This window comes from Cheilinus undulatus, linkage group 3, assembly GCF_018320785.1.
Source record: "Cheilinus undulatus linkage group 3, ASM1832078v1, whole genome shotgun sequence".
Classification (NCBI taxonomy): Eukaryota; Metazoa; Chordata; class Actinopteri; order Labriformes; family Labridae; genus Cheilinus; species Cheilinus undulatus.
The window spans coordinates 32,010,694-32,033,801 of record NC_054867.1 but is presented as its reverse complement, the minus strand read 5'-3'; the positions used below and the strand labels follow the sequence as shown (position 1 = coordinate 32,033,801).

Below are 23,108 nucleotides of genomic sequence, written 5' to 3'. Positions count from 1 at the left end.
TGCAGTATCCAGCTACTTTGTCCCTTAATGTAATAATGATCATTTTCACTTTGAAATCTGGAAAATAGTGAAAGACTTGTGTACTGACATTGACTAACCAGTACATATTGACACCACTGACAGTCAATTACAGCATGAGTAATTGCAACTCTCCTCCCCTACACTTAAGACAAAAATGGGGTATTAAATGTGGGCAATATTTCTCAAAGACCTCAAACATATTTGATATCCAAGCACAGAAATGTGCTTTTGATCATAGAATGAAAGACTTGGAAGTGGATATTTGAAACAAGTAAATGCCAGCAGATATACACTATACTGCCAAAAGTATTCGCTCACCTGCCTTGACTCGCATATGAACTACAGTGACATCCCATTCTTAATCCATTATATGACATCAGTCTACCCTTTGCAGCCATGGGCGTAGCACAGGGGGGGAAAAGGGTACTGATTACCCGGGCCCACAGTAGGGAGGGGCCCTTAAGAAGCCTGCAATGAAAAGTGTGTTTTTATTTATTTTTTCTTCATATTTGTGAAGTAAATTGAATTGAATCAAAAGCAACCAAATAAATTGGTCAACAGACTGAAATTTGTATTGAATAGAGTGAAATAAAATACAGAGGAGGCCCTGCTCCTCCCTTAAAAAAGTCCAAATGATGTAGTCCAGTGTTGCAAAATAATGCAACTAAATTTAACTGATCCATAGTGAAAATATTTCTCATACATAGATAAACTAGAAAAGCACTCAGAGAGCGCAGACCTCTGCCATTAGCCCTATCTCCCAATAGTGAAGAATCCTTTAAAATATTGCTGGATTTCTCCCCATGTGCCCCCCACCATGGCATTCGCCGATTACTCCCTCCCCGGTGGGGTGGAAACACGGTGAGGCAAAGCATTGGCTTCGCTGCAGGTGAACTGTCATGATGGAAGCATTGCCTGCTGGTGCCAACAGATGCACGGACAGTCTCACCCATGGTCTCACTGGACGACTGGAAGTCATGGTAAAGGGTGAAAAGTCCTCTATTCCTCCGGGCGTGCGTCTGTCAAACTCTATAAATTGCAAAACTTCGAATAGAAACACACCCACAAATGCTGCTGGGATTGAAGTTACTCATGTCCGCCATCTCCTGGTGTAAAGTGGTAACAGCACAGACCTCTGCCATTAGCCCCATCTCCCAATAGTACAGAATCCTTAAAAAAAATTCTTTAATCCAGACGGTGATCTGGATCACTCCCAAAATCTAATCAGTTCTTCCTTATGCAATTTCGGACATTTCCTGGAAATTTCATCAAAATCCATCCTCAACTTTTTGAGTTATGTTGCTAACAAACTAACAAACCCACCTGATCACATAACCTCCATGGCGGAGGTAATTATGGTTCAGAAAAACATTTAAATGCATATTGCAAATGATATTTGTAAAATGAAGCAACATTTGTTACTTGGCTAGCTGGTGGTGGTGGGGGGGTGTGTAATATTCTTTCTGGGGGCCCAAAATCCCTAGCTACACCACTGTTTGCAGCTATGAAAGCTTCAACTCTTCTGGGAAGGCTTTCCACAAGGTTTAGGAGCGTATTTATGGGAATTTTTGACCATTCTTCCAGAAGCACATTTGTGAGGTCACACACTGATGTTGGACGAGAAGGCCTGGCTCTCAGTCTCTGCTCTAATTCATCCCAAAGGTGCTCTATCAGGTTGAGGTCAGGACTCTGTGCAGGCCAGTCAAGTTCATCCACACCAAACTCTCTCATCCATGTCTTTATGGACCTTGCTTTGTGCACTGATTCACAGTCATGTTGGACCAAGAAGGGGACATCCCCAAACTGTTTCCACAAAGTTGGGAGCATGGAATTGTCCAAAATCTCTTGGTATGCTGAAGCATTCAGAGTTCCTTTCACTGGAACTAAGGGGCCAGACCAGCTCCTGAAAAACAACTCCACACCATAATCCCCGACTCCACCAAACTTTACACTTTGTACAACGCAGTCAGACAAATACCGTTCTCTGGGCAACCGCCAAACCCAGACTCGTCCATCAGATTGCCAGATGGAGAAGCGCAATTCGTTACTCCAAAGAACGTGTCTCCATTGCGCTAGAGTCCAGTGGCAGCGTGCTTTACACCACTGCATCCAACGCTTTGCGCTTGGTGATGTATGGCTTGGATGCAGCTGCTCGGCCATGGAAACCCATTCCATTAAGCTCTCTATGCACTGTCCTTGAGCTGAAGGCTAATCTGAAGGCCACATGAAGTTTGGAGGTCTGTAGCGATTGACTCTGCAGAAAGTTGGCGACCTCTGTGCACTATGCGCCTCAGCATCCGCTGACCCTGCTCCGTCATTTTATGTGGCCTACCACTTCATGGCTGAGTTGCTGTCGTTCCCAATTGCTTCCACTTTGTTATAATACTACTGACAGTTGACTGTGGAATATTTAGGCACAAAGAAATTTCACGACTGGACTTGTTGCACAGGTGGCATCCTATTACAGTACCACGCTGGAATCACTGAGCTCCTGAGAGCGACCAATTCTTTCACAAATGTTTGTAGAAACAATCTGCATGCCTAGGTGCTTGATTTTATACACCTGTGGTCATGGAAGTGATTGGAACACCTGATTTCATTTATTTGGATGGGTGAGTAAATACTTTTGGCAATATAGTTTATCTGGCTCTAGATTTAAGTCTAGACTGGTGCTTCCAATAGTGTGGGCCCTATAGGTCGTTTGCAACACCTAAAAGTCAGTTATTAAAAAAGAATCATGTGTGAATGCTCATAAAATACTTAGCCTATTACTTGAGGTCTCGAATGTAACAAAACAAAAACAGAAGTTTGAACTCATGTCAGCTTGTTTTTTAAGTATGGAACCAGTGTCATGGTTTAACTTGTGTTGGATTTACTGGTGACACTCTGTTATACACTCGCTTTCAGATTTTAATTTATTAGCGTCTTCTGAGTAGTGTTGTCAAAATTTGCAATTAATTTTGATTAATTCATCACAGGGGTGGAAGATACAATTAAAAATGTATGCCAATTAAACTGATGTGTTCACTGAACCGGCTGAAGTAGCTTTCTAACTTTAATTTGAACACGTGTAAAAATGATCTGTGCTCTTAATTTCTTTGTATGGACAAAATCCATATTGGCTAGTAAGGGGACCCATCGTTCCTTGGTCTTTTCTTGTTTCAAAAGCTAATAGAAAGTTTTGAGGCCTTCCAGAAGCATGTCCTGATTTTCTTAGTGTCATCTTTAAATCTACCAGTAATACGTTTTTTCCTCAAATTAATAACATATGCAATTAGTTGCAAAGCCTTAAATTAGATTTTTCTTTACTCTGACAGCACTAGTCCTCAGACATGAATGCCACTTGGGAAGATGCTTTTTTGCCACAAGGTACATTTAAGAAACAAATATTAGAAAATTTAAGTAACTTTACAGATGCCTGATCAAAACAATAAATCTGAGTGGCTCATTCATTGTACTTTGTGACCACAAACTCTGAAAGCAAAGCATTTATTAAAATTCAGTTTTAGAATCAAATAATCAGAAATAAAAGGAAAATTATTGAGACTTATGGCTGTATCAGGGTTTTGGCTGGCCCCAGAAGATTTTCATGTCTCGGATTGGGCTGCAGTAGACTGAAGTCTGGGAAACTCTAGGCTAGACCTCAATTAATTGGTTAAAGCAGCACAGTGGGTGCATTTTTTTTTTTAAATTTGGAAAAATTGGAAGGAATGCACAAGCTAAGCTTCACTCTAAAGCACAGTTGAAGTTTTCTCAGTGGCCTTATTGGTTTGATACCAGTTCAATAAAATCAAATTCTGGTCAGATAAAAATGTCATACTGAGGCACAGGTTTGGTTTAGGGGTGCTGTACTATGAAGACAAATTGCATTTTTTCCCCCATCAAATAATAAAGAAACAACAGTCAGTGATAGTCTATCAAAAAGTAAAGCCTCTATTTCCAACTCAAAACCTCTCTGGTTCAATCTGTGCTCACCTATTTAGAGAAATAAAATTACTACAGAACATTATAATCATAACATAATAAAGGTTCAATATCATTTAACAATAAGGAAACAGTTTTACTGAAGATTTTATTTATTAATTCTATTTGTGCTTTATATAACTTATTAGCACATAAACAAACTGAATCCCAGCCACCCTTGAAAACTGACTATGTGAGCAGTGCCGCCCCCCCAGTGACAAGTCGGATGGAAAAGGATACAGTTTTGAAAGGAAAACAAAAGAAAGAAAAGGCACAACCAGCACTTGCTGCATCCTCGGGAGTTGTCTTGAAATGCTTCAGTCACATCTACAGAAAAGGGCCACAAGGGGAGGGAGAGTACACACTTCAGTTACTCATCAATCCAATTCTTCCCACCTACAGTAGCCCTTTCTCAGTGCACTTCAAGGGGAAAAAATTAGAGTTGGACATGACAAAGGAATGCAACTAGCCTTTGGTGACTTTCAAATTTCCCATACCAAAACAGAACAAAAAAAGAGCTATATACAGGGAGAATAAGATTCTTTCCCATGGTCTGTACAATTGGGCCTATACATTATTTACTGCGCACATCCTAATACAGATACAAAAAGAAAAAAAAAACACTCAGCCAGCAAAACAAACTGCCATCTCTTGTCTTTCTATTCCTGATTATAAGCCTCTTCAAAAGTAGCAACTTCAAGGTTGAAGACAAAGCATGGCATTGTTAGACTGTCCGGTCTGTGCACCATCATTCAAATTAAAGTTCACATTTTCATGGTACAGAGGAGGTGGAGATGGGCAAAAAGAAAAAAAAATCCAGCTCTTTTTTTCTTTTTCTTATGACCTGAACTCCAACTCATCTACACTTATGACTTTGGCCGGCATGGAGGGGAGTGGCTGCTCCAACACGTCTGATCCAAACCACTTGGCGAGGCCTAGAGGGGGGCTGCCTCCGTGCTGCTGGGGGCCGTTTGTCCGGTGAGGGCCTTGGCTCTGTGACTGGGGGCCTTGGCTCTGTGATGGAGGGCCGGGGACACCTGGATGCACTGGAAGATATGACAAAAATACAGCTTTAACCCAAAATTTAAAAAAATAATAAAACAGTCAAATGGTAATTTCTAATAGAGTAAAGTTCTTTTTTTCTAACTTAGAAAAAAACTTTATAAAATACAATAAATGTTCCAGACTGAACCATCTTGGGTGGTATCAAGTACTTGTGATTTTTAGGCTCAAAATGAGTTTTTCACAATTGCTAATGAACATTTCTAAAACTCTTCCTCCCTTTTCTCTAAATTGTGAACACAAAACTCAGTTTCCAAACTAAATTAACAAATCCTCTGATTCTTATGTCAAAATTAAACAATTACATCAAAACAGCCTCAACTTTGCTCAATCACCCACAACTGCTGAATCAACTTTGTTCTCAAATCAAACAGTCAGAAGTAAATCACTACTGAGCAGTCATTAAACACAAAATAGAAAACACTGGTCAGGGTCTGCTCCAGAAATAAGTTATTTTTAAGACAGTCATAAGTGAGCAAGTCAGTGATGTGTGTTAGGGTTACTGATAGAAATGGTCAAATAGCAGATACATTTTTCGAAAGAAATATCTAAAGAACAAAAACCTTTGCACATCTAACCAGGTGCAAAGGAGAGAGGTCAAGAATCATAACATCAAGCACTCCAGCACAATACCAAGATTTGCTTTATTACCTGAAAATGTTTGGGTACTCAAACCTTCAGTCAACTGATTTGTCATCAGAATCAACATGAAGGTCTGAGCATTAAAATGTAAAGAAATTGGAATTACAATGGCAGACAACTGTGTCACAGTCTTTGTTTTCTACTTCTGTTTTTCTTTTTTACCCCAAAAAGATACATTTAAAGCCCCTACTTAGCATAAGTGTGATTTCTCATCTGGCTTCCTGTGTTGACATTTAATGAGGAAGAACTTTTGTCCATCATAATAACTTGAATTTCATCTGAAATTTCTGTTTGTGGTCTCGGTCTTCCTAGTCTTCTTCCACCTTGTCTATCGTCTTTTATGCACATCTTTCTCCCATAGAAAACTGGCTTATGTAGGTTTCATCTCATCATTAGCGTTTTCAGTTTTAAATGGTAGTGTTCAAACATTGACAACTGTGCTTTAACTGTCTTCGACTTCTGCCTCCAGTAGTTACTACTACGCATCACAAGTGAGTTAAAATGTGTTTAGAGTTTTGCAAAAAGAGCTTAAGAGTTTTGCAAATTGTGTCTCACTAGGTAAAGTGTTGTGCCAAAAGAGGGGTCAATTCAATAAATGAATTTAGGCCACTGACCGTCTGGTTCAGAGAATGGGATTTAGTGTTTTAGCAATTGTGAAAAACTGTATTACCTTTTCAGTATCATCCTAGTTGCACAGTCTATTGCATGTAATGTAACTTTATGTTTGATGACAGAGCATCTTTGTTGAACTTTTTGTAGTGAGATATTGGTACTTACTTGGCCTCTGTTGCTGAAGTTGCTGCTGCATTACTGCTAATGGCATCTGAGTGTTGGCTCTGGGAGGTAGAAGTGGATGCCCTGTTGCACTTAGAGGGTACAGCGGTTGTCCCAGCAAGGCAGGAGGCAAGCCTTGAAGTTGTGCAAGGTCAACATGAGGAGGGAAAATACCTGAGAGCGAAGAGAACATTCATAAAACAGATATGAGATTTAACAAAAGACAAGAGTAAGGGGAAAAAAAGATCAACACTAACCTGCTTGCACAAGAGCAGGTCCAAGTTGCTGGGGCTGGATACCTTGAGCCAGCATTCGTTGAACCACATTAGGGTGCAGCTGGGGAGGAGGGCGCACCATGGGTACATGAGATAGCAGCGGTACTGGGTAGATGGGGCGAGGAAAAGAAGAGGAGGGTCCTGGAGGGATCATGGTAGGAGTATGGTGTCCAGCAGAGCCGGGCCTGAGACGCTCCTGGTCCTTGTTTGCCAAGTTCTGGGAGCCAGCCTTCACTCCAGCAGACTGAGCTGTGTTTCCATCCATTCCTTCCAAGTACAGATTTGGGGAGCTTATGTCTGTATTGTGCACATTAAACAAATCTCAAAGTTACAAAGTTCAAGTACTTGTACTTCAACTTAAAACTTAGGAACTGTTTGATGCTCTGTACCATCTTGAGAGTGTGCCGTTGTCTCCTCCTTGTTCTCTGAACGACCTGATGGTTCATCTCTGCTTTTCTCTTTTGTGGCATACATTTTGCGGATCACAGATGTGGGTGTAAATGATGGAGACAACTGTAGCAGAAACATCACATAAAAGTAAGTAAAAAAGTGGTGTCCAAATTATAAACACTGAAGAGAATTTAAATCAAAAAGAATGGCTGGGAAAATAGAGTTTGTGCTCACCATGCTGGTTACAGCATTGCCTGGAGAGTTCCTTCCAGCAGGATGAGGGCCTGGACCAGGGGAGCGATTTACACGCTGAAGCCTGTGGATCACAAACATGTCAGCTGTGTACAACTAACAAGAGGTATGGCATTCATTTTATCATGTCTATGTGTAAAGTCAGTGAAGAAGAAATAACTTCATCGAATACAATACTTCAGTGCTTCAAGACAAGTAACCCATTCCAAATGTGTCTTTCACAGAACATAAAGGTAGAGCATTAATCATTCAACTCCAGAGGTATTTCACCACTATATATATATATATATATATATATATATATATATATATTTGTTTGTGTCTGTAAATGTGCTGCTGCCTGGTTTAGCCAGAACACTCTCATAAATGAGATTCTTAATCTTGACAAGGTTTTCCTGGTTAAATAAATGTAAATAATTAAAATGAAAAACAGTAAAAAACAACAAAACAAAACAAAACAAAAAACCCAAAAAACAAATCTTACCTATTTCGAAAAGATTTTTCCTGTGGTGGCTTGTAGCCGGCCTGGAATGAGTGGTGGGCATGAAGAGCCAGATCTTGCTGGAATGCCATGGCCTCCAGGTCTGCCTGATTTACTGGCATAGAGAGCGTCCTCATCTGGACAAACAACAGACATACATAAGACATTGCCATAATGGCATGGAGGAAAATTAAGAGGATTTTCTTTAACATAAACAAATAAAAAAGAGATATTAGGATATGTGGATGTAAGATATTCCATGCATAATCTTGAGCAATGTCAGACAGCTTTTAAAACATTGTCGTAAAATGACAGATCTTAAACACGTACAAAAGAGAAACCTGCTATTGCCATTGAACAGAGGAGTATATAAAACCAAAACTACTGGGCCATAGGCTCCTCAAATCTATTATTTCAACAGCAAAGTAATTAATCAAGGTCAGATTTAAGAAACCTGTTGCTGTGATGCAGATTGAGGGCTCATCGGCCTGTGTACATCAGTGAACTGTTCTGGCAGCATGGGCTGAGGACCAACAGGAAAACCTGCAAGAACAAGGACGAGCAAAAACTCCTGAATGATCCAGCTCATCTCAACATCTACACAGGAGTCAAAGAGAGTCTGAGTCTGAGATATGTCTTTCATCAGAGCTACTGTCATGTTACCGATAACATATGTAACATCTAACCACTGCTATGATAAAGTTCACAAATATCGACTCTTCCTCTTTTTTCCCCCAAAAGAACGTACCTGCTGAAGGTTGCAACCGACTGCTGAAGTAGTCTGGAGAGGGGGCTCTTTGTGGGAATAGAGGGGGGGAGGGGCCCTTATGTAGTAAGCCATGAGGAGGGGCAGTGGAGGACGGGCCATCAGAGCTGCCCAACAGATTACCAAGTAGTGTCGGTGAGGCACTACGAGCTGGACCTCCCAAAAGCTCCTACAGCACAAACAGAATATCAAAATTAAGTCATTTTCAGGGTTCTCACTCATGAAATTCTGATTTTAAATAAAGGTAGTACTATCCCTCATAAGGTGGCATGAGTATTTTTTCCTTATATTTTGCCCAATAGACTAGGGATTCTTGTACTATAAATACTACCAAGCAGAATTATTCTTCAAAAAATAATGAGCAGTTTATCATAAGAGGAGCCACCTCAGCACATCATTTTCCTGCTAAAAAAATAATGTATACCTGCTTGAGAAATGATGCACAACCTGAAAACCACCACAGATGGAGTTTAACAGCATCTTAGACAGACCAACACAGGAAGCATGCAGCCCTTGATGCCATTTATGGGAACTGAGAGGACATGTGAAATTCTCTGACCAACATGAACCTTTAGCCTCAGTGGAAAGTCAACATACAAACCTGAAATATGTTTTTCTGCCCAGGTGTGGGAGCTTCAGACACACCCACTACAGCATGGTCTGAAGTTTGCTGCAGAGTACAGGGAGAGAGTTTGTTGCAGGTGCAATGAAACCAAAAACCTCTAGTTCAAAACAAAAAACCCATCCAAGTAAAATTAGAAGCAATTACACTTGGATGGATTTTCACATGCAAGTGACAGTCAAAGTGCCCTCTGTGCAAGTCAGTTATCTTGCTGTCTTTAATAAAACTAATGCATCTTTTTCCGTTGCCGTTCATCCACCGAGTTGATTATTTGTTATCCAAGCTCAAAAAATCAGAGGAACCTGACTTGCAGAAAGAGCACACCTTCAGCTTTCATGCAATTAATATACAAAACACCCATGACAAATTTATGCCCATCACTTCTTTGTCCATTTATTACTTTCTTTGAAAAGTGGATAATCTAATTAAAAAGATACATGCAGAATCACAAGGACAAATTTGTATAAGGCAATATATTCTCACTAATCCAGTTTCAGTCTGGATCAACATTAAATTAAAAGGATTCCATGCATGTACGATAATACTTACATTGTTTGAGTTGGTTTTTGGGTGAGTTGGCAGAGTTCCACTTGCCTTCATGCTGCTGACCAGTTTATTAAAGGCCGACATGTCAGAGTCGCGTGAGTGTGGACGGGTACTGATGCCACCAGTTAAAGCTTCCTCTAAATGCTGAGCCATAAAGGGTGTGCCGTTCCCGCTCTGTGGAGGTGCCATCTTCCGAACCTGTGGTTCTGAGCTCAGCTTCATTCCCTTCATCCCCCCCTCCACCTCCTCCAGTGAGAGTACAGCGCCACAGTTAGCTGCAGAAAGATAGATACCATTCAGCTAAATTTAGTATTGTCCAAATCAACTAGAAAGTTGTACACAACCAAACTAGTAAAAATATTTCAATTTCTTTCACACAACAGCAGGTGAACTATGAATGACGGAGGTCTGCTGTAAATGTAGTCTGTTGAAAAGATCAAAAAAGATTGGCACAAATCAACAATTATCAAGAAGCAGAGATAGAAATGAGGAAAACTAAACATAACCAGTGCATTTACTAAGAGTACTTTGAGTGTGTCTATGCAGAAAATATACAATTGCAAGTAGACTGTCCTCATGACAGCAGACCAACTGAAAGAACAGACACGTGGGTGGGTACAGTACATGAGGGGTAAAGTAAGGGGAGATTGTTCATTGGCCAATTACTCGCTAATGTCTACACACATCTAGAATTTATCGGCACATGTCACAATCATTGGTGCCAGCAGACCTCCGTTTTCCTCAGTTAAAAATTAAATGCACCAAGTGTTGTGTGGGTGTTCAAAAATGTTGAAAAAAGTGTCCCTCTGATACTACTCCATTTGAGGATCCAGTTGTCAGTTACTGCAAAGGTCTTTGGCACTTACACGGGTAGTTATTAAAGACTCACAATTTCATCAGAACAGTCTCATAAAAAACGAGTCTGCAGTCACGTCAGTGACTTCATTCTCTGGTTTTCTTCTATAGTCAAAGCCGTAATGTCCAATCACATTGCGGTAAGCATTGGCAATAAAGTAGTACATTCCAGGTTAGAGCAAAAAAGGGCAGAAAGCAGTCCTCTAATCCAATCCCAGCCCCCATCGGTGTCCTCTGACATCAGTTTAGCTCTGTATCTGCATGCAAGTGTATCTAACACAGACTTAACTTTTTTGCTCTCAACATCAACTGTTCTTTCTTCAAAACTTACTTCTCAAACTGTAAACAACTCCAGCAAATGGAACAGGAAGTCTTGGCCAAAACCTCATCAGTCATTAGTGATAAGGCTTCTGGCCAAGACTAGCTTCTCCATTCTGCTGCACAGTGACTGCAAATAGGACTGGATATAACATGGTTATTTATCACTGGAAAATGTAGCAATCCAGTGCTGGATAACAAGGTAAGCAGAGACACACTCATGATGCACTGTAAGGATGCTGTGTTGATGGTATGATTACAGTCTGAGAAATATCACGGTTTCGCCAATATCATAATTGTGCATAGCGCTGGGTGATTATGGCAAAAAACAAAATTATGATTAATTAAACTCTTGACCTTGATTATGATCAATGAATGATTATTCCACCCCGAACCTCCAACTTTGTTTGTTCTGAAAATCTTTGTAAAAAGTCCAAATTTCTAAGAGAAGTAGAAAGTCAACAACTTGCATTTCTTGTTACCAAAATAAATTATTCTTATGCTGTTGTATAAAAAGTAGAAAATAACTTTGCTGCTCACACTACACAGTCAGCTCCAAGTTTGAGTTTAGGGGACTGGACAGGAATGAGCGCATAACTAGAATTTGTTCTCTTAGGTTTACAGAAGGCTACATGCCTTGCAACACCTGGCTACCCATCACATGACCACACAGCCAGCAGTTTGTTTTAAGGGGGTGGTACATTAGAGGGAATTACAAGGGAAAATTTTTGAAATAATTGACACAACAGGTTTATGTCTGTTACAGGCTCTAAATGTCAGTTTTGATTGTTTTTTGATTAATTGCCCAGCCCTAACTGTGAATCTATTCATTTCACAACATTTTTAATGCATAAAATCATAGGAACATTCTTGAGATATGTCAGTGTTATCCATTGATAACCTTTTAAAAGAAATGAGTTGTCAAACAGTACGTTCAGAAAAACACATTTTATGAACAGTAAAAATACATTTAAAAAATCTAAGCCAAGACGAACAAATTAGCAAAACTGCTGAGGACATCATGTAATGATGTCAGAGTACGATTAATCTGCATGAATTCATTAACTACTGCATTACTTTTCCATGACTGATGAAATAAAATTATTTCAACAGTATTAACAGTCTCACCTTTTGCCTGAGAATATCCTGCATTTAAATTTTCTGTTTACAATTTAAGTAAAAACTACAGAAATTAATTTAACATCTCTCACTGAGTGCTATAAATAGCTTAAGTGTATCAATTGAATCCCACGGCGTAGTGCTGGATGTCTGCTGATGTTAGATTAGTGTTTTATATCTTGTTTATTAACATACAGTGTTTAATGTTTACTCAAACAAATAGCAGGAGGCAAGGATCATGGTGGCTGCCTGAAACCTTGGATGGGACAATTGAGTCTTCCACAATAGTTTGTTTTACATTATGAGTTTGTTTACATTATGCTGAATGCCAAACTGTGACTGCTACGTTGTTTGAGAGGGAAACGTTTAAATTCCTACCAAATCAATGACATGTCAGCCAATGTAATGTACATTGTGTCACTCAGTTATTATATTACCTTTACATACTGCATAAAAAGTGCACATTTGCAAAAAATGCCTTGAAAGTATGTGTCCATTCCCACCAGCAGCACCACTGTGTGTGTGAAGATGCTTTAAAGGTGATGACAGAATTTCTGTTAATGATGTGGGGCCTTTTGGCAAATGATGAATGTGCGTATACATACCGGCACATAGAAACTTGTGCGCCACTGCCTGGTACAGCAGTATGGTCTTCTTTAAAGGCAAACTGTTAACATGCACCGTTGGCTATACTGTGATCCACAACAATGTTCTGATTGCAGATCAGTGATTAAAATGATGAAGTCTATTAATAACCACATGTGCTGCATCCTGCAGCAGCAGCAACGCCAGGCACAATTAAACCATCAAAGAGTTTGAAAAACATTTAAACTTATTTTTACTGCTTTTTATGTTGAATAAAGTAATCGGTGCCAATTAGTTATTTTAGGCACTGAAGTAGTCCCCAATGTTTTATAAACTTCCATCCTATAGAGTGAACTTGTGGCAGGATGGAGTTGGCACTGTCTCGCGATGCAGAAATGTTGAAGGCCAATCTTATCTGTTTCACAGCACACTGAACATTACTTAACATTTTCATATCCCATATGAAAATAAGTAGTCTCATTTTAGCTCTGGAAGGAGGGGAGGGAAGAGAGAGAGAAAGACTGCACGTCTATGCCAAGAGGAAAAAGAGAAATGCCATTTGCACCCCTGTCCTGAAGTAACTTTTTACTTCTATGCTAAACATGCTCACCTGTTCATCACTTCCAGAGCTCCTGTAAACGCCTCCCTATTAACGTCGTTCTTTTAGCTGAAGCTTTTTGATAAAGGACAAAATGAAGTGCTGTAGAGGCTCTGCTTGCGCATGCACTCCAACAAGTGCTCTTTTTCTTTTTTGAACACCTGGCGGTAATACCGTATACCCTGGTAAAATATGGGGAGGGCATGACTGTATTAAAAAATGGATACCGCCCAATCCTACTGTAGGTGTGCAGTGCTGGGTCGAAGTTAGACTCTCTGCCTGAGCCCAAGACTTGCCTGACATGGCCTGTGGCCCAGAACTGGGTCAGGCCAGGATTCCACCCCTCCCCTTGGGTCCAGGCTGGGTCAGGGTCGAGGGGAATCAGATTTCCTGCCAGACATAGCAGTATAACTGTTTCACCTAAGATTTGAGTTTTTTTTCTATTTGGTCTGTAATACCTTTACTTCTTCTTTACAGGAACACTGAACAAATTTCAAGTAGGAGACAACCCAGGTCCGCCGATCACATTTCCTGAATTAAATCCAAGCAGTTTATTTACTAAACAATATTCCTGAGTTTTCTTTAAATGTCTGAGATTGACATGAGGGAGAGGATCTGTTAATCAGTCTGTTCTACTTGATGAGCACACTGGGAAATAATGCAAAGGTGGACAAGTGAGGGAGAGGGAGCAACGGTGCAATTATGCACAGGTAGAGGGAAAAAAAAGCAAATACTGTAATTTATCATCTGTTTTGCAACTTAATACACCAATGAAGTGCTGACTCTAGCAGACTGATGCTCTCATGTCGTGCTAATTAGGATCTCATTTGAACATAACTGTCACTAAACCAGTTACACAGTCTATAGCCAGCCTTTTTAGAGCTCACAACTTCATTTTCTGTTTTTATGTTTTTTAAATAGCTGTGTGCTTCATATTTTTGTATTTGAAGGAAACTACACAATGAACATGACGAAAATGTCAAGGAATCCTGCCCTGACATGGGCAGCAGCTGTGGACCTGAAAACTTACCCTTGAAAAATGAGTCAGATTTGTTTTTCTTAAAACATTATCAGAGATTCCACCCCTTCTTAATCTTGATTGGCCAGTGAGTGAGAAGTGATGTTGATGAGTGCAGCACTGCTCCAAATATTGAGTAGTTTTCAATCAAGAGTGCTTCAAGTGCAGTGACAAAAACAGCTGATGCTGAGGGATCTTTATCCACCTAGGGCACTGACTTAATTGGTTTTGAATTAAAAATAAGTGCTGTCAGTACTAAAAAAGCCCGTTATGGACACAGGCCCCTAAATTAACTGGTCTGGACTAGATGTGGGTGGGGTCAGGCTAGAATTTTTTGGGAATGATCTGACCTCAAGTGCCAGGTGCCTGTAACTTCTTTCCTGTAGGTTTTGCATACCTGCACTGCTCCCACACTGCCAACCTCATTCATTTCTAGCATACCCTCCATGTGTCTTGATAATCACTGAACATTATGCTTGGGCACCACATTATCCCTTATTTCCCTTTTGTGCAGGGGGCACCAAAATCGATGTAGCATCGTCCCCATTTTCAAAGTGAGACATAGTGTTGCAGAGCATTTACAATCACCCGTTTTTCAGTGCTGTTAATAGTGACACTAGTCTACCGTTTCAGCAAAAACATGAATTTGCATGTGAACCACTATTCAAAAAAAAAAAGGTGTGTTTAATTAGCATTCATACTACTTGATTCTTCATGAACCTATTATCCACTCCACAGTATAAACCATACATCACGTTAAAGTAGAGATAGGTAATCAGCTACAAAGAACAGGCACTTACTGCTTTCTCGTAGCCTCGCCTTGTTGACAGACAGGGTGGAGAGAAGAGGCTTTAGGTCAATTTTGGCTTTGTGCAGCAGCTCCAGGATATCCACATTCTCCTTGCACTCAGATGATTGAATGGGTGTGAAGTATGTGGAAGGACCGTGTTTGGGGGACGTGCAGCGAGGCTCGAGCCCTTTAGAGGAGCAAGGGAGTTCAAAATGTTCAGTGACAAGAGTTTTTGGAAACATAAAAAGAATGTACTGTACTGTACTGTAATGCGGCTGCTATTGGAGAGCAGTTTGGTTAAGCAGTAGTCTGCAGTTGACAAGGTTGACAAAGTGGATTTTAATACTTTGCACTCAGACTAGGGTACAGCCGAGACTTGTTTTATGAGGCAGCTTAAGCCGATTATCGAGAAATTTGGATCCAAAATTTGAGAGCAACTGAACGTGGAAAGTTATTCTGATACTTCTCACTGTTTTAAACACACTTTGAAAGTACAGGCCTCTGATCAGGGGGTTCATAAAAGAATAACTGCTAGAGTGCCATCATTGTTCTGGTCTACATGTCCCTTCTTCAGGGAAATTAAATCATTTACCTGCAAGTTTTTCCAGCTCCTCATGAGGAGTGGACCTCAGACTGCTGGACCGGCTGCCTGAGGGGCTCAGGTTACTAGAAAACCACTGACTGAAGCGGCTAGCCGATACAGGGCCCTCCCCCAGGACGTCCTCTATCATCTGCAAGACACAAACAGGTGCATGTGAGAAAGAGGGGGACACAAAAATTGGCCAACCAAAGGGTACGAAGGACAAAAGAGGAACTTACGTTTCAGTGTTTCCCATTGATTTAGCACAAAACGTGCTAGAAGATGAAGGGCAGAGTCATTGAATGCTCTGCTGTCTGGCCTTGTGTTTATCTAGTGCTTCAAATCAGGCACCTTTCTCATTTAGACTGCATGTATGCTTAGTTGTCAAATCAGTAGCATTTTTAATCCAAATATAATGATGGGCATAAATTTGGATTGCTCTTTACCTCATTTTAACCCCATGCAGTACTCCACTGAAAAAATATTGACAAAGTGCACCATTCAAGTGGCAATGACCCCCACCTCACCACAGTGCAAATTCAGTGAGATCAAGCCATTGCAGCAGAGGAAATTTTTAAGTATAATAAAACATAAACAAGGAATTTGATATCAAGTGCTATCTAGCATCTTAACATACTTTCATGATTAAAATGAAATAAATGAAAGAGATAACCTGTGGCCCAATTTTAGGAGAGGGATAAATACTTCTTAAACTCCACTGTTAGGCTTGTACTGAATAGAATGTATTCACAATATATATATTAAAAAGGAGTTTTAAATGCCAGCCCGATTGTGTTGTGCAAACCATGAAAAAAACACCAACAAACCCAAACAGTGCCCCAACACTTACTGAGGCCAGTCCTGGCATGGTCTTCTCCAGATTGAAGAATTCATTGAAGTCAAAGTCTCCAGTCGTCTGCTCGGGTAACACATCAGGGTGGGGGACCTCTTGATCAGCAGAGGACTGTAAACCGACATCCTGCTCCTCAGGTTGTCCACCATTACACTCTACTCCTGCACAAAAGGCATACTTTACTAGTTATGGCAAAGAAAAAACTGGCCTGAATAGATTATTCTGCAATTCTTTCAATTAAGACTTTAACATGCCTTCTTTTACAGACTCTGCTCGCTTCCTTGATCGCTTGGACTTGCGCTTGTCATCTTCTAGGATTTTGTCGTCAAATCCGATGAGCTCAATTGTTTCAGACTGGCTGGTGGGGCCTCCAGAGAACCATTCAGGCTCTTCCTCTGCATACGAATCATTCCTTCTCCTTTCACTGAACACACGTTTGTCACCGAAATCTCTCTGAAAGTGATCATACGGACCAGATATCACAGTTTTGCTTTACATGTTAAAATATTAAATTAGCTGCTCTTAAAAACAAATCACACTGTTTAGTCGATATAATTTGAAAAGTAATGGAAACTGGTTAACACAGGTAATGGCATAAAATCATTTTAAGACAGACTTTTCCTGAAAAAAAAAAAAAAAAAAACCTTGATCAGTACTTCTGTCAAACAAACTGAAGGGCATTTACATCTCTGATGGTGCAGAGCCTCTTCCATTACGAATATATTCTGTCACCACCTGAGAAAAACACAAATCGCATGAGGCACAGACTGAAAATTTGGAACACTAACCCTGAATCTTTTATCTTTGAAGTCCCTCTCCCTCTCTTTTTCTGCACGGGCTTCTCTCTCAAATGCTCGTGCAGCAATTATCCGACCGCTGCCGATTCTGCGTGCCCCTCCGAGACGAAGGCTCTCATTCTCTTTATTTTCCAAGGGGCTGATTGGGCGACGGACATGCGATGCAAGAGCAGCATTGCCTTGACATCCACCTCCAAAGCTGCGTCGCTGTGGGCTCAGTATAACATCCAAATCGTCTTCCTTTAACCGCTCACGAGGATCTGAACATAGGAAAGGGGCAGCATTTGTAGAGCAGCAAAAGGTTTGGAGTTAGTTGTGCACAGTACAAAACATAGTTGCATTACCAAACCAGAATTCCAACTTGTAGTTTCCAAAAAGAATACTCTATATTCCAACAATGTTATTCATTTCTGCCTCATCTTATCATCATACTCAAGAGACTTTGTACTTCTTAAGCATTATCAAAGGAAGTTGATAGTCACTACTTTCAAACATCACAATGTTAGATCCCTTTCCTTGTAAACATGCACATTCCTTTATGAATTGAAGCAGATCTCCTCTGAGACAAACATCCTTCTACAGGCAAAGAAAATTTAAATGATCTTCATTTTAATTTAAATCTCCCATTTTATGGCTTTGGGGCATTCACCTGGGATTCTTCGTTTCAAAGGAACTCTATCATCCACATAGTCCTTCTTAAAACCTTCCACTGGAGAGCTGCGCTCTGAAGTGGGATACAGTGAGGCATGCCACTTCTCAGGGTCCCAGACACCATCACTGTATCAAAACACAATTTGAACACACAGTTACAACACACACTCAGGTGATCTAAAGGCTGAAATAAAATGGACTACCTGAAATTATCCTGGAAGCAAAAGTCACTACTGGTGAACAATGATGAACGGTACATACAAAACAAAACATTTAACAATAATCCTTGTAGTGTTAAAAGATTAACGCCAGACACAATTTATATCCATCTAGCGTTTCTTCACGCTTTTGATCAGTGGAATATAAATCATATGAGATCCAAACATCAGTCAGCACTGCTACCCATCATTTACAACAAAAAAACATTGATTTAATCTGCTTCCTGGGAGCAGAGTAAAATAAAAATAAACTTGTTGGGGGATTAGAATTATATAAACTTAAAACAAAAAGGCAATTTGTGTTTGGTACATTATTTCTTTGTTGTAACAATGCTTCTTGGTAATAAATTTTATACCATTGGAAAGCCTGTTTATTACCCTTTTAAATGATGCCACATTTGTAAGGATCATGCATTTGTGGGATGAGCAGCAGAGCTGAGTATGTGGGTTGCGCCCATGAAAAATGTGCCAAATCCTCTCTGCCTATGCCAACCAGCTGATTCTGCCATTGACACTTGGCAGGTGTTTTGTGGATTGGATGATTGAAGTTTGAAGAAACAAGACATATTGACAATTTAACAATTTATTCATTTAACAAACAGGAGCCTCAGTATTGTGTGGAAGAACCATACACCGCCACAACAGCCTGCTCCTCCTCATGCTGGTCACACACTGCTGTGGGATGGCATCTCATTCTTCAACCAGAATTTGTCGCAAGTCAGCCAACGTGGTTGTGTTGGTCACTCTGGCACGAACAGCACACCCAAGCTGATCCCACAAGTGTTCAATGGGGTTAAGGTCAAGACTGCTGGAAGACCATTCCATCCTCTCCAATCCCAAATTCTGGAGGTAGTTTCTGATAAACCCCGCTCTGTGGGGGCGAGTGTTGTCATCTTAGAGGATAGAGTTCTTGCTGACAGGGTGAGAAAACAGTATTCTTGGGGTGTTGTCTTCTTGGGATGCCCACTTCGCGGCCTGTCTCTGACATTCCCCGTTACATGGAACTTGGCCTTCAGTTTGGAGATGGTACTAGGGTTCACTCCAAACAATACCGCAACTTGGTTTTGCGGAACACCAGCTTGAATTTGCCCAACTGACAGGCCCTATCCAGATCAGTCAAACATGGCATGCCGATTCTTGAAGCAGACATCTACTGGCCACTGTAGCAGGGCCCATGCTCAGCTGCTGCCAGTCAGGCACCTGATTGGCAGCAGCTGAGGGTACCAGAAGCTCAAAACAAGAGTCAATGGCAACAGCAAAATAAGCTGTTTGGCATTGGCAGAGAAGATTTGGCACATTTTTCATGGGCGCAACCCACATACTCAGCTCTGCTGCTCATCCCACAAATACATGATCTTTACAAATGTGGCATCATTTAAAAGGGTAACAAACAGGCTTTCCAACAGTATAAGATTTATTACCAAGAAGCATTGTTACAACAAAGAAATAATGTACCAAACACAAACTGCCTTACTTTTTGTTTTAAGTTTATTATGCCATGTCAAAATCTTATCTCATGTCTGGAATGATTAAAAAACTAAGACATTATAGTATACTATCACACATGACTGGTAATAAAATGTTCTGAGCAGGACATGAATAAATAAGAAAATTAAATATGATAAGAATTTTTCAATCAGAAGATGCCCCAGAAATATATACAATATAAGTGTAGAGGTTGCAGAATTGCTGAGGACCTCTTCTGTAAAAACGTCTTCCTAGAGTTAAAGGTGAACATAATCAGTTTTGTGGAAAGATCCACTGTTTCACTCCCCAAGTGTCTCTAATCAACAAAGCTTCAAGATATTAGATAACAATAACTAAAAACATTCAAGTTATCCACAGAGCAAGCACTTGTTTAACAAATCGTGGTTTTACAACATCCAACACCAGCAAACATCTTTCAATAACAATTTTTCCCACTGTATGTGGTTTCTCAATTAATCCTGGTGGGTTGCATGACTGCAAAGGTCAATGGAGAAATTCTAGAGTCCTGAATGACAAATTACTTTGTTTTAAAAGGTTGATAGTCTTAGACAGACTGTTCGTTAGCATGCCAGCTCTAATTCATACTTTTGTTCAGAAAAATTTAACAATAAGTGATGACTGACACATTTCAATAAAACTGCTTCCGTAATTACACAATGCTTTCATTGATGCATACTTTGATCTCTATGCTAGCATGAGGTCTAAGCTCCAGAGGCATGTGGGGACATGGTGCTTTGTTCCGTACACTTGAACTTTTGGGACTGTAGAGTAAAATTCCTGTTTTAGTGTTCAAAAATTCTATCCCAAAATGTACCTACATTTTGGGATTTGACCAATTTTAGGATAATGTTAAGCATAAAATAAAATTAAAGATCATACCTGTCATATTTCTCAGACAGACACTCTGGTCTTTCATTAGAGACCGGCAGTTCTTTGATTTCCAGTAGTTCTTCCTGTATAAGAAGCGATGATTACTTTGTGTAAAAATATCAACATATGAACTCTGACTTAACAGTTTAGGAATTTCTTGTCACCTTGGTGTATCTGTAAGGAGCGGTTGCTGCTGGCTGTTTCCCTTGGTTCACGACAACTTCTCCATTCTTCTCCTCTAAACAAGCATCGTTCTCCATGGCCCAAACAGCTTTCAGCTCAACTGTGGCTTCACTCCTGCTGGAAATAAAGTTCACGCTTGTCTATGAATCAGGTGCGGCAGCAGATGCTTCATTCGCTTAATTTGATCCGCCTGGGCAACGGAGCTTTAAGGATCCACCCAGTTTGAATTATATAATCACAGGTGTTAGTCATAAAACTTGTATTTCAGTAGAAGTAACATGGAGTCATTGTAGATCTGTGTGGAAGGAAGGTGATGTGATGTTTAGTTTGCCAAGTGAAGTAACGGGAAAAAAATATTAATGAACATAAAAAATAAAATATTAGTTAGCAAAAACTTAATCTACCGTTAAATACTTTGAAGAAGTCAGTGTGAACCAACGCTGCTAGCCAATTAGTAGTTAATTGGTAACAGGCAGAGACATGCCAATTACAATAATCCAGCGCTGGTGTTAATTAACAAAACGCATTCAACATCTAAAATAACCGCTTTGAAAAAATACAAATCACACAGCAAAACAACTGAACCAGTGTACTGCAAAATTAGTCATCTTCCTATCGAGTTTGAAGAAAATTTACGTTACCGGTTAGCCCAGTCATAAGTAGACAGTTAGCAGGCTAGCGCCTACACACTTCAGCCCTATTTGTGGCATTAGATTTATATATACGGCCGCCTAATGGAATTATTCAAAAATACATGAGCGGATCACTTACTCAGTTTAAATGATGCGAAGAATACCGGTTTCTGACAGCAGAACAGTTGTAGCTCACGTTAGTTAGCTAGCTAGCTAGCTAGCAAACCTAGCACTTTGAAGCTAGCTAGCTAACTAGCTGGGCAGTTGGGATAATGCCCACCCAGCGAGTCCCGAGTCTTAAGCCGGCTGAGTTTTTGTAGATTTTCCAGGAAAGGCACAAAACTAGGGTAACTAGACAGAACAACACGGGTCCAAAACACAAATTAACTCTCACGGAGACTGTGAAATACTTAATAATTGTCTGCTCCTTCTCTGAATTCTAAGTCGTAGCAGCAATTTCCATCTGATCACCGCTTTAAGAAGGTCCTAGGAAAGATTACACTGTGCCCGTGGCGCCTTTGTAGAATTTCAGATCCAGTGTACGTCGGATAAATACTTTTTTTTCCGTCAAACTCTCACATATATAGCTTTGAAATATAACTGCATAACCCACTGAGAAAGACTTAACTTGTGTTGTTTGAGATTAAATAACTCTAAATTTAGAATACACAGCAGGCACTATTTTGGGCAGCTACTCATTGTCATGAGGTTTGCATGTTTTTATGTTTTCCATAGCTGTCTCCGGGCACTCCCTCTACTAGAATGTTAGACCCCGTCCTTTTCGGTCCGTGCAAGACTGACATATCGAGCGATCCTAACTGTTTAAAGACCCTTAGTGCGTTATCTCTAGAAACGCAACTGCTCAGCTATAATAAATAATATGTGACGTTCAATGTGTTTTTTGGGGAAATAGAGTGCACTAGTAGTTGCCTTGGAAGACATAGGAACAGCGTACTGAGAACGTCAGAAATGCATTTTTTTCTCATAACATGGTCTTGTTTACAAATATATTTTACACATGACATAACTGCACCTCTCCGGTATGGGTGGAAAAAAAGTTACATTAATATTCCTCTTGAATCACAATTAGAGGTTTATATACAGTTTTATTTCGAAAGAAGGATACTTTTTTTTAGCGGTCTAGTGAGGAAGGAAATAAGAAAATACCACCAAAAGCCAGAAAACTAAATATGTACCGTTGTACATTTAGAGCTCCTCCTCATAATTACAGTGGAGGATTAAATGTAATAAATGTGCAAACGCAACACCAAAACTGCGTTATCTGCGTTATATCACATACATATTTTTTGATTATTCAGAACAAGTTGTGATGAATGCTCAGAAGGCTTTGAGTTAAACAAATCAGTCAATTTACTACTATGATGGAAGTAGATGAATAAAGATATGCAATTCATACTGATTCATGCATTATCTAATTTCATCCTAACATATAGGCCTAGCCTATAAGAAAGCTTATGCTTAATCAATCTAACATTGTGTTGATTCTAATATAGTTCATGTTATGTTTGCAGAAAAATACATAAGATGAAAAACTAATAAAACAATTGCATTCAAACAATTTGGAACAAATGCAATATTGTAACAAAAACTACAATTAAATTATTTTCCCAAATAATTAATTTCTAGTAGCTACTCAGTACTTAAAGTTATCTTTAAATTAGATTCTTTTAACGTTTACTTGAGTAGATTTATAGACCAGTACTATTACTTTTACTTGAGTACATTTTATCCAAAGTGA

At 39.8% G+C, this 23,108-nt stretch overlaps 1 protein-coding gene across 2 annotated transcripts; it reads right to left on the bottom strand.

Moving 5' to 3' along the window:
• Positions 1 to 3,962: 3,962 nt before the first annotated feature.
• eif4enif1 (eukaryotic translation initiation factor 4E nuclear import factor 1) lies at positions 3,963 to 21,848 on the bottom strand. Of its 2 annotated transcripts, none has more exons than XM_041783060.1 (19): positions 21,489 to 21,848; positions 20,699 to 20,834; positions 20,544 to 20,617; positions 17,957 to 18,084; positions 17,299 to 17,567; positions 16,765 to 16,963; positions 16,508 to 16,671; positions 15,670 to 15,808; positions 15,088 to 15,264; positions 9,798 to 10,069; positions 9,228 to 9,296; positions 8,609 to 8,795; positions 8,315 to 8,403; positions 7,864 to 7,997; positions 7,362 to 7,443; positions 7,127 to 7,250; positions 6,720 to 7,034; positions 6,466 to 6,636; positions 3,963 to 5,030 (listed from the first exon to the last, which is right to left on the bottom strand). In XM_041783060.1, exons 2-19 carry the CDS (start codon positions 20,792 to 20,794, stop codon positions 4,822 to 4,824), a joined length of 2,898 nt encoding a protein of 965 aa, XP_041638994.1. In that variant the 5' UTR covers positions 20,795 to 20,834; positions 21,489 to 21,848; the 3' UTR covers positions 3,963 to 4,821. The 2 variants fall into 2 exon arrangements, with proteins under 2 accessions (XP_041638994.1, XP_041638993.1); XM_041783059.1 differs by having other exon boundaries at positions 20,699 to 20,831.
• Between the last annotated feature and the right edge of the window lie 1,260 nt (positions 21,849 to 23,108).

Coding starts and splice junctions, on each gene's coding strand:
- eif4enif1 (XM_041783060.1), bottom strand. CDS start 20,794: ATGGAGAACGATGCTTGTTTAGAGGAGAAGAATGGAGAAGTTGTCGTG. Junction 10,070..15,087: donor GGCGAGGCTACGAGAAAGCA/GTAAGTGCCTGT, acceptor ATCTTTCTGCAG/CTAACTGTGGCGCTGTACTC. Junction 9,297..9,797: donor CAAAAACCAACTCAAACAAT/GTAAGTATTATC, acceptor TGTACTCTGCAG/CAAACTTCAGACCATGCTGT.